This window comes from Psammomys obesus, unplaced genomic scaffold (assembly GCF_907164565.1).
Source record: "Psammomys obesus unplaced genomic scaffold, mPsaObe1.curated_primary_1811, whole genome shotgun sequence".
In the NCBI taxonomy this organism is placed as follows: Eukaryota; Metazoa; Chordata; class Mammalia; order Rodentia; family Muridae; genus Psammomys; species Psammomys obesus.
In genome coordinates this window covers 758,854-771,254 of record NW_026594354.1, presented here as the reverse complement: position 1 = coordinate 771,254, position 12,401 = coordinate 758,854, and the positions used below count along the sequence as shown (strand labels likewise).

General features: G+C 38.4%; 1 protein-coding gene across 3 annotated transcripts in view; it reads right to left on the bottom strand.

The window, feature by feature from the left end:
• The window catches only part of Cnksr2 (connector enhancer of kinase suppressor of Ras 2), a 262,747-nt gene extending 251,063 nt beyond the window's left edge, over nucleotides 1-11,684 (bottom strand). For 2 of the 3 annotated variants that reach the window (XM_055618652.1, XM_055618653.1), the window contains exon 1: nucleotides 11,428-11,684. In XM_055618652.1, coding sequence (XP_055474627.1) covers nucleotides 11,428-11,491 — 64 coding nt within the window. In that variant the 5' untranslated portion in view covers nucleotides 11,492-11,684. The remainder of the gene's footprint in view (nucleotides 1-11,427) is intronic. The other variant, XM_055618650.1, reaches the window with a different exon arrangement.
• Between the last annotated feature and the right edge of the window lie 717 nt (nucleotides 11,685-12,401).

Genomic DNA, 12,401 nt, shown 5'->3' with positions numbered 1-12,401 from the left:
TTTTAAACTTAATTCAAATATTTGAAGAAAATATATATCACAATCAGTAAACTCCTACATACACATATAGAATATGAACTTTAACAAATAGATTCTTAAAATCAATCATTCAGGTTTAAGGGTATTATTTAAAAGTTTTATTGATTACAAGAAAATTATAACCATCTCATTAGAAAATTAATTCTATGGTAATTTTGGTTATACAAATTGAAAAAAAAAGTATGACTCCACATTTCCAGTTTGTTTTCAAAGTGGAAATAAATAAATAAGCTCATACTGAGAAAATTATAAGTCATTAAAAAACTAATAAACATTCAGTAATAGTAGTGATGGATGAAAACCACATCGTTAAGTACTTCTTGATGAGTCAAAATCTGAGAAGATTAACAAAGCATGATAAAACAAGAAATCTTTTTTCACTTAAATATAAACAGAAAGCCCGATGTTATTGCTACTTATAATAAATTGCACAGTTGTGTTACTAATAATAAAAGTAAGATCTAGAATTTAAGTCAGACTTCTATTGACTCGCACTATTTGAGAAAACACGTAAACTTATTTTGAAATAACAGGTGCTTATAAAACAAAATAAGGTCAAAAAATAACAAAATAAATTTTTGAACACATTCTAAAAGATAACTAAAATAATATGTCTTCTTATGTATTACTTTATGTAAAGAACATCCAATCTATTGGACAAGACTAAAGTCTAAGCACATTATGTCAAGTAATATATAATACACATATATAATACATGAGAAGTATTTTCAGATGCATTAATGTTTAAACTTTACTTAATATTTATCTTCTGAAAATTTTACATTGTGTCAAAATATTAACAGATAAACGTTACTTGAATTTTAATTAACATGTAATTTAAATTTAATGACTTGATGTTAAGTATTGATAAACCTTAAGATGAAGAAGGTAATGCAATCCTATATTAGGTTTATTGTAATTTAAATTAAAATTTAAAAAAACTAAAAAACATCTTTAACACTTTAAAATTTCTATCAGAGTGCACGAATGTTTACTTGTAAGTAAAATTGGTGAAAAGTGAAAAGCATAGTCCTACAGCATTATCTGGGGCTTTATGGCAGATGCCAAGGAGTGTCTTCCAGATACAATAGGACTGATGCACATATGAAGTCATAGAGACTGTGACAGCATGCATGGGTTACACAGGTTCAGTGCAGATGGGGGTCCTAACACTGAGTGGGGGAGGTAGCCGTGAGCTTCCAACCCTAACCAAGAAGCTATCTGCAATTGACATCTGCTTACAAAGGAAAAAAAATAGTTTCTCCAATGGGAGTCTCACTGGGCATATTAACTACACATGAGTAGGCCCTGTGACCAACAGTAGATGGACAACAGAATTGAATTCAATAGAATTTTATAGACTTTTTGTATCAATTTTGCTTTGTTTGAGCATTCTTTTGTCTTACTGCTCTTTTGCTTTATATTATGGCTTCTGATTTTGTGTTTATATGGGATTTGGATTTTTAAAAATTAATTAATTTATTATTATTTATTACAATTTATTCACTTTGTATCCCAGCTGTAACCCCCCCATCTTCTCCCAATCCCACCCTCCTTCCCTCTTCTCCTCCCATAGCCTTCCCCTAGTCCCTAGTCCACTGATACGGGAGGTCCTCCTCCCCTTTTATCTGACCCTAGCCTCTCAGGTCTCATCAAGACTGGCTGCATCATCTTCCTCTGTGGCCTGGTAAGGCTGCTCCCCGACCCCAGGAGTGGTGATAAAAGAGCCTGCCACTGAATTCATGTCAGAGAGAGTCCCTGATCCTTTTACTAGAGAATCCACTTGGAAATTGAGCAACCTCTGGGCTCTGTTTGAGCAGGGGTTTTAGGTCTTCTCCAATGGTTGGGTCTCTGCAGGGAATCCTGGGCCCAGGTTTTTTGGGTTTTGTTTTTGTTTTTGTTTTGTTTTTTTTTTTTGTTTTTTTTTTAACTCTGTTGGTCTCCTTGTGGAGCTCCTGTCTCTTCCAGGTCCTTCTATCTCTCTCTTCTTCCATAAGGTTTCCTGCACTCTTCCCAAAGTTTGGTCATGAGTCTCAACATCTCCTTCGATACCTGGATGGGGAGAGACTTTCAGAGGCACGCTGTGGAAGGTTCCTGTCCTGTTCCCTGTCTTCTTTTAATTCCAAAGTCTATCCTGTTTGTTCTTCTGAAAGAGGTTGCAGCCTCTTCCCTAGGAACCTCCCTGTTGTTTAGCTTCTTTAGGACTATAGATTTTAGTGTTTATCCTATATTTTATGGCTAATATCCACTTATAAGTGAGTATATATCATATGTGTCTTTCTGCTTCTGGGTTACCTCACTCAAGAAAATATTCTCTAGATCCATCCATTTGCCTGCAAGTTTCATGATTTCTTTGTTTTTAATTGCTGAGTAGTATTCCATTGTGTAAATGTACTACAATTTCTGTATTAATTCTTCAGTTGAGGGACATCTGGATTGTTTCCAGATTCTGGCTATTATGAATAAAGCTGCTATGAACATAGTTGAGCAAATGCCTTTGTTGTATGGTTGAGCATCTTTCGGATATAGGCCTAGGAGTGCTATAGCTGTAACCTGAAGTAGCACTGATCCTATTTGTCTGAGGAATCGCTAGATTGATTTCCAAAGAGGTTGTACAAAGTTACATTCCACTGTTTTGCTGTGTGTGTGCGCTTTTTTTGTTCTGTTTGTATGTATTTCTTCTTTGTTTTTTAATTCTGTGTGTGTGTGTGTGTGTGTGTGTGTGTGTGTGTTTGCCTGTTTTCTAAAGAAAGAGAATAAAAGGACATAGCTAGGATGGCTACATAGGTGGGAAAGGTAGGGAAGAACTGGGAACAGTTGGGGGAAGGGAAGTATGATCAGAATATATTGTGTGAATAATTTTTCAACAAAAGAGTTAAAAATCAGCATGTCTATGTTAAAGGCTTAATATTTCCGTTATGATGACTTATGCAATACCAAATTTTAGTTGAGAAAAGAAGTGTTTTATTAGGAAACTCTAGTAGTGTTTATTTAGTAGCACATAATTCTCAAGAAATCCACATGGGGCATTCATTCAACAAACTATGCTTCATATTGAGTATTTTATATGTGTTCTTACAAAATAAATTTCAAAAGTTAGACAAAATGAACTTACATGTACATTAAAATATTAAAATTATTTTTTATCAAAGTCAGGAGGAAGGATAGAAAATTACAAAACAATATAAATTTAACAGTATCTTAATTATCTTAATTCCTAATAATAAAATGTAAGTTATATATTAAAAACAATTGTGAAGATAATATGCTTCATTAAAAGGATATTTTTTTCTGTTACATCCTTAATTAAGCCAATTTTATTTTCACTATGGAAAGAATACATTTAATTGTCTTGTATAAACTATTATAAAACCCTTATATGAAATTAAAAAGCTTAATGCATTCTACCAATACCAGTCTTCCATATGCTCTCAAATATAGAGTTCTTTCTGAAATATAAAATGATGAAATTATCAGGATATTCAAATGAGGAAAAGTGTTTAGAAGAGGCATGTTTTAATTTTTTTGATGAAATATCTGTTTATAGGTATTTGTAAATAGTGCTAGCCTACTTAAATTAGAAAACAATATCTGATTCATATTTGTAATACCTATGGCATAAGTATCAGTGTCATTCACTTGTAAATATTAATATTTCTTAATAAAACAATTCTAGGTTATTATTTAGGACTTTGAACTGGATAGAGCCAATACAACTAAGAAATATAGATATTACAACACAATCTTAGTCTGTACCCTGGCATACAGCATGCACGTTGGCAATGAAGTATCTATTAAAGCACAATAAGGGACTTTATGTGCATGCCTCGTCAACTAGGAAAGCAAATTTGCTGATAGACCAGTAACTGAAAATAAATGTATTTATTCTTCCGCTCAACAAATATTTTCTGATTATGTATATTACCACATACTGTCTTATATATTGCTACATAAAAGAGATGGGGTCCCTGCCTACACTTAATAGATCAGTTAGATATAAGTAAAATCATACAAATGAATGATAAAATAAAATTGGCAAATGGGACAAATGAGATGTAGGTGGTATTGCAAGAATATAAGGATTTTTATGAGATTTGGGGAAGATTGGAAGACTTTCTGATGTGTATGAGGAAAAAGCTTGAGACCTGAAGGATCAATAAAACTTAATAAAGGAAAGAATAAAATACATGTAAAGTACAAAGGCCTAGATGTGGGCAAACAAAAAGGACTAACGCATTCAGCATAGCCCATGTCTGTCATTTAGATTACCTCACAAAACCTTCAGAGTCTTACAGGTCATGTTATGGACTTTAGTATTTAGCCTAAAACAATGAGAAGCTATTAAAAACAAAACAAAACAAAATGCCAAGGTAAGCAAGAAATGAGACAATATGATTGGTTAAGGAATTATTCTTAAGGAATTCATTGTGGCTCTAGGTCTATGGATCACACTAAATGATGCTGTAATTACCATGACCTTAACAGAAAAAGTCAAAACTTTACCCTTTACAATGATAGTAGAAAAGAGAAACACGTAGTACATTAAATTTATCATTTCTAAAGTTAACTACCACCTCTCAAACTTTTCCACTAATGTTTCCATAATTGCTGGACACAGTGAGCTCATAAACCTGGAAGGTCTGAGAAATGTAGCTTTAAACAGACTGCTACAAGCCTCAAATTCCTAAAATTATGTCCGTTTTGCTTTCTGTATTGTGATGTAAGTTTCATATTTGTTTTAATTTACCCAGCAAGGTATCAAAGGAGATGCTGAGACTCATAGCTAAACTTTGGACAGTGTGCAGGGAATCTTATCAAAGAAAGGGGAGATAGGAAGACCTGGAGGGGACAGGAGCTCCACAAGGAGAGCAACAGAACCAAAAAAAAGAGAGCAACAGAACCAAAAAATCTGAGCAAAGGACTCTTTTCTAACTGAGTATGATACTCCAAACAAAGGCTATGCATGGAGAACTTCAGCCCCTGCACAGATGTAACCCATGGCAGCTCAGTTTCCAAGTGGGTTTTCCTAGTAATGGGAACAGGACCATCTCTGACATGAACTCAGTGGCTGGCTCTTTGATCACCTCCCCCTCATGGGGGAGCAATCTTACCAGACCACAGAGGAAGACAATACAGACAGTCCTGATGAGACTGGATAGGCTAGGGTCAAAGGGAAAGGGAGGAGGACCTCCTTTATCAGTGAACTTGGGGAGGGTCATGGGAGAGATGAGGAAGGGGCTGAAGGAGGGGACTACAGCAGGGATACAAAGTGAATAAACTGTACTTTATAAATATATAAATAAATTTTTAAAAAGTGAAAAAAAAATTAAGTTTTTTAAAAATAAACACGAACTATTCAGCTTCTGACCATTCATCTTTCACAGCCTGAGAAATATACCATTTTCAGAAGCACAGACCTATGCTATTCATGAAAATTGTGGATTCACTCACTGAATGTTATATAACACAATGATTCCTTATTCAAGACTATACTTCCAGTTTTCAGACATTAAACAACTATAAAAATCATGAAAAAATTTACACTCTACTTTTTCCAAATCACTTGTTCTATATTGCCCTCTTTAAATTAGTTCAGATACACTTTCCTTCCACTACTCTACAAAACGAACACTGTATCTTTCAAAATAAGCCTGATATGTAAAGCATTGTAAAGAAGTTGCATTGAAAGCTAAAAGTCATTAGTAACAAATTAAGTTCTAATTCATGGTTGTGCTACTACAAATGAAAATGAAATTTATCATTGCTTTAAGAGCAGTATTCAAAGCCTAGTTTCATTCTTCACATACATTTGGATTAGCAAACTTCCAAATACCAAACATAATGTTAATGATGTAATTAATCTTCAAAATAACTACTTTAACATTATTTACAGATTATTCCTCAGAAACAGATTTTAAACAGCTGTATCAATTCAATACACATTCTTTGTGGGCTGATTTTTGGCAGCCAAAGTTTTATAATGTGGTATTTATTTAAACTCAGGACATGATGAGAGTTTTATTGTCTTTCTCATATGCAGATTTGTTCTTGTACTTTTTGTCACCTACGCACACTCCTCCCTCACTTTCCCTCTCCTGCCCACTTTCCCACTTCAACCAGACAAAGCCAGATAAGCTTTGAGTTAACACCCTTATTGCACCTCCAGAATCTCTTGATGTGCCCCCTATATTAAGATACATTTCTTTTAAAGTATATTTTAATGAAATAATTCCAATAATTGCTAAAACCTCCCCCTCCCCCTCCCCCTAGATCCCTTCTGGGTTCACAATCTTACCTTCTTTTTTCCATTGGTATTTGCATACATAACACAAACTTTAAAATATTTTCTAAGTGCACTAGTTGGTTCCTGTCTTTATACTGGGATAGATTTTTTTTTTATATAACATTGTTGTCTCTTACAAAAATAATTTCTTTAAGGCAGAGAATATTTTTATAAATTGATTAAAATACTTTCTATGTGGATGTACTGAGTAATTAATACTCAAGGACTAGAATATAATTATACAAATATTTGTTTTCTTCCTAATCAGGGCTAAATTGCGTTAGAAATCAAATGTCAATGACACTATGAATCAAATGTTTCATATGGACTACACTGTATATCAGAAGGTAAATGTCTTTTTTACATAAAATAACAAGAATTCCCATTAGAAAAATAACTGTCATATCCAAAGTTTATGATTGCTGAGCTTACCTAGTCACCATGTATTTGAAAAATTATTGAAAATTTCAAAACTGATATAATCAATATTATCATTAAGTTTAACGTCCTTTCCTTACAACATGTACAGTTTTAAGCTCCTAACATAAATATTTCTAATTCCTTTCCCTAAATTCAATTTAACTCAAAATATTGACAATTTTCTTCATAAAATTAAGATAATTTCAACCTAAGCCATGATATCCTATGAGGGGATAAAAAGAATTATTAATCACCTATCCAAATTTCTTTGTCTTATCAGATATAGTCTCCTCTATATCATTTCATATTTACATTGAATAGATATCATGTAATCACTACATTTCCCTCTTTGTAAGACTGTCTGCAAAACATTAGGTTTTTCTTTTTAATACCTAAAATAAGGTATTTCATTTTCTATCCTCAAAATGGCTGAGTCATTTGTATAGAAATCAGAAGTCAGGGACTGCTTCTTGAACAAAATGGTTTACTGTGAACAAGAAAGAGTAGGGCACTTGATTGCGGAATAGCTTAAAAACTATCTTAAAGTTTTAGATTATTTTAGGGATCGTAATACTGAAAGACTGATTAGCATTAAGTCCCAGCAATCATAAGAAAATAACAGCAAAGTGGGCCTTTTGCTTCACTCTGAAGATGATAGTCATTTTATTTAGCCCAGAAAGAGATTAAAGCTCACTAGAAAAATGTCACAGAGGGAAATGGTTCTAAAAAATAATTATCTTCATCATGTGGATATTTTGCATTAGTCTCAAAGCTCAAAAAGTTACAAAAGGAAGAGTGGAATTACTTGGTATAAAATAAACAAGGAAATCTTGTAATAAAATTAATAAGAGGAACACTGAAGCGTTTGGAGTATTTTGCTATATTTCAGTGAGAAAAAAAAAAGTAGAGAATGAACGACGTACCTACAGATTGTGAAGTATTTCTAGAACTGTCAAACAGGAACTGAAAACAACATTTTAGAATAAAAGGCTCAGCAATAAATTAGTTATTGGCTTATTGGATTGTCTATGACATTTCTCAGTAACTTGCTTGCCTTGGTTGATTGAATATAGTTTCCAATTGAACATTGATTCCAAGTGTTAATAAATGGGTTGTGCATATTAATTTTCTCTATAAGTAGTTTTATAAATGTAATTTTTAACTAATATAAAAATTTATGAGCTATCTCCAAAAATCCAGAAGTACTAGCAAAATAATCTGGAATAGAAGTCTTTATTTTACTGACTCATAAGTAGATCGTGTATTCTGTATTTACTGCAACTAACAATGACAATGTTCCATATCAAATATTCATTGCCAGCAAAAAATTTGACTAGTGTAAATACAGCAAAAAGTTGCTATATTTATTAAGAGTGCCTGAGCACCTTATGTCTTTGCTAATAATGAATATATACAGTTTACATCCATATCTCCTTCAAATACATTACAATAAAATAGATAAAAATCAAATGCCACATTAATGTCCTTCCTTAAAACAGGTTTGAACACATGCTACAAAAGCCCGATAAGTTTATTTTTCTCCTTCATTTCCTTCTTTGAAGATTTAGCTTCTACATCATTGCTATAAATTTCGTATAATCATATATATTATCTAATTGTACTGTTCTGCTTAGTAAATAAAAATTCCTAGAAATAATAAAGTACGTGCCTTACTAAAGTATAAGTAAATCCTATTGTGCCCAGCTGAAAACTACAATTGCTAAGGATGACGAAGCTGTCACACAAGTAACATATTCCGAGGAAGTCTCAGAAGGCTGCAATTATTCAAGAGTCTTACTCATTTTTTTAGGGTCTGGGGATGTAGGTAACTTGATGCCTGTAGGAAGTATGATAACATGTGATAATGTATAGTAAGTCCTAAGTTTGATCCCAAGCACCACCTAAATCCAGGAGTGGTGGTATATGCCTGTAATTCCAATTCTGGGGCTGTAGAAACAGCAAGATCAGAAATTTAAGGCTCCGCTCCGCTACAGAGAGTTCAAGACCAGTCTGTACTACATGAGATCGCTTTTCAAACAACAACAAAAATAAAAGTGTTGTTCATGCTTTAGTACTGACTTTATAATACTATATATAAAAAAATTAAGCAAGGTTTAATCATCTCAAAGCGATAGCCTAAATTAGTAGTTGGCTTTCAAACATTTCTGCCAATGAGGAAAGTGTGAAAACTATTTTTAAATGTCTTTTGTTAAAGTTTACTGGGAGGAAATACAGAAAATTAACCAAGTTACATAACATTATAAGGGGCAAGTTGAGGAAACGCTCGTTTTCTCTAACTAATTTTTTTTAAATCTCATTTTATGATCGGATCTCAAATGTATGTGACTGTTGCAGAAATTTTAACAATAAGCACTTTGGGGCTAAGTAGTTAACTGGTACCTGAAATTGTTAATTAAGGCAGCCATTCTCCAAATCTTACTCAGTCTTATGGTACACAAAGGCGTGCAAATTCTATCATGGTTACCTAACTGATCTTTTTAGGTAGCTATAAAATGTGTCACCAACAGGTACAAAAACAAGTTATCCAACTTAAATACCATGCGAAGTTAAAATTACAGCAAATAGTCTTTACTAAAGTTCAAAGAAACTGCATTTTTCACTGGAGAGATTTTTTTTTAAAGGACTAGTGTACTGGAAAACTAAAGTGTGTCGGATCCCATGCATCATATGTTGTGCTTGCTTCAGGGGATCTGAAACAGTGACGAGAGGGGAAAATGCAAGAACGAAACAGGGTGGGAGGTAAAGAAGATGGAGTATGCAGAAGTCATTTCCTAAGCAAGCCTTAGGAAAGGGGCTTCTTCATCTTTGGCATCGTGGAAATTTCTAGAAGGCAGTCTATGGAGCTAATTTGATTCCCCTGAAGGCAAGAATATTGTTGCAGACTCAAATTAAATTCACCTATAGAGAAATTCAAAGAAAGAGTTTTAATTAAGCATTCTTAATTCCTTTGAATACTCTATTAGCCAGGACTGAGAAACTGAAAAGACAGATTTTTTTTTTAAACCTGAGATGTGACTGGGTGTGTGTCTGTGTCTGTGTGAGTGTGTGTGTGTGAGTGAGTGAGTGTGTGTGTGTGTGTGTGTGTGTGTGTGTGTGTGCTGGGGTTGGGGGGTTAGTGGGAATCCAGGAAGCTGGAATTGTAACTGCAAATATGGAAAAAGAACAAGCAGCAGAAAAGATGAGCCACTGCTGGACTTTGTCTTAGTCATCTTTAGAACCCCAATGGCACCCGATGCACTGCACACCAGGGGCAGTAAATAAATAATGAATTAGGTCTAATTCAATTCACTTGCACTTACACTGTGTTTTGCAGTTACAAAGCATTTTTTTTTCCACATAGGAGATGAGAATATCAAAGTAAGTGAGAAATAACAGGGTAAATCAGGGAGAAAAGGAAGCAAAACAGATAAAGGGAAACACAGAAGAATAAGCAAATGTCCGGAAGGGTAGGGGAAAGGTAAGGGGAGTATTGTGTTTCTCCCTCCTACTTTCAATACCTTCCAATCCATCTCCCACCTTCTTCAAGTATGTAGAGCTTAGAAAGTCTGACTGCTAAGCAAGCCTTAGGAAAGGGCCTTCTTCATCTTTGGAAGGGCATTTTCAGCCTTGAAGCCTATATCTTAAGTTTGTGTGCTCAGGTACGACCTCAAACAAAACTCTAAATTCCCCAAGCATTTTCCAAGCAGGTCTATGAATCTTTTATTTCAATGCGGGCAACCCTTTCTCAGAGTTCAGTCTGGGAATGGAGTGGAGAGGTCCTCAACGAGCCCCTCAACTCAGACAACAGAGGGAGATAGTGAGACACAGGAAAGCCCAAAGACTAGAAAAAAAAGCCCACATTTTCAACTAGGAGGAGGGTGGAGGTTTGAAATTGGTTATTAGAAATTTTCGGGGCGGTGGGGGGGAGCCTTCAATATGGAAGAAAGAGTACTTGAATGCGCATCACTTTAAACCTAACCTGGATCCTTAACAAGAAGCTGCTAGAGGTCTAAAGCCTCCGCAGATCTCAACCTAGGAAAGGAAAGGACATGCTGAGGTGCGCAGGAGGGAACCCACATATATCAGCACGGATGCTGTCCCAAGGGAAGCATGTTTTCGTCACCCCAAAGCAGCGCGTCCCCTTCTCGATCATACTCAGCCCAGCCTGGAGGAGGGGGTTCCCAGCTTCCAACCTGAGTGACTGCATCCTGACCCCATTATGCGGGCTTAAAAGTTGCCAGGAGAGTTGGCGCTGAGGAAAGCACCTAGAAAGGGCCTTGGGTTTCCAGGAACAAAGGGGCTGATGAAGGGGCAACCGTGAGAACAGGTCTTAAGGGTTCCTCCCTTAGCTGGAAAAACAAGGGTCGCCGCGTCCCCGGCCTGAAGGCGTCGAGGGAAGCGGTAAGTGGGTAAGATGTGTGGGGATTCCACCGCCCTGCTTCCAGCCTCAACCAGGTGGCGCCCGCCGCCCTCTCGCTCCCCGCGCCCCTACGGCTGTAGACAAAAGGAGACCAGGGTCCTCGAGCCCCTGCCAGATCCCGAGGACCCCCGACTATCCCCAGAAAGGAACCTTAGCAGTCGGTTGGAAGCTTCTAGGACGGGTTGTGCCCTGGCAGGAGCCCCTCCCTTTCATACTGGGACCCTGCGCCCCAGTGTCGCCTCGCCCTCCCCACAGAGGGCATTACCTTTCATCCAGTCCACTACTTGACTCGGAGACCATTTGCTCACTGGTTCCATGATCAGAGCCATGGGCGGCGGGGTTGGTGCCGCGTGGGACGCGGAGGAGTTCGGACAGAAAGCGAAGTCCGCAGCCCGAGGCGCCCTCAGGTGGGGTCGGTGGCCGGCTGCAGACTCCCGGGGTGGGCAGCGCAGAGAAGGCGGCTTTTGTGTGTCGGTCCCGGGGCTGCAGCGTCGGAGGCGGCAGCGGTGGGAGCGGCGATGGCCGGGGAAAGGCGCTGGGGTCGGCTCGCTCCCAGCCCTGGCGGCGGCTGCAGCTGCAGCGTCCGCCGGTCGGCCCCGGGGTGTGCGTCCCAAGGGGCTTCAGTTCATGGCTCAAGCCGCCAAGGGTCGCGGCTGGGAAGGCGAGAGGTGCTGGCGCACGGCCGCAGCCAACTTGCCCGCCTGCTTGCCTGGCGCGCGGGAGTGGAGCCCCAGGCACGACGAGGCGCCCGGCGGAAATGACGAGGGGCCTCCTGCCACCCAAAATATCTCTCCGCAGCCCTCGGGTGCGGGGCGCGCGCTCCAAGAGCCCCCCGCCCGCTCGCCGCCGCGCGGTCCCGCCCCCAAGGACCGACAGCCCGGCGCGCGAGACCTGTGCGCGTGCGTGTGCCGGCGCGAGACCGGGGCCCGAGTTCTCTCAGACAGGCGGCTAGGTGTGGGCCGTTCACTCCGTCGTCTCCCCGCCCCCGGGGGTCCCCCGCACTTGGCCAGACCCTCGCCGGGAGGCCATGTATAGACGCCGCCTGAAGTGGTGGAGACCTGGCTCTGGAGCTGGAGTCCGACTGAGCTTGGGTTCTTAGTCGGTCAGGTGCGGCTGCAGGAGCGTAGCTCCCAGTGGCCTCCCGGGAGACTCAGTAGCAAGACGGGAGGCCCCACCAGTTGAACCCACAGCCGAGGTAGCGGGGGAGGACATCTTATCCTTCCCCCAACCCTGGCCACC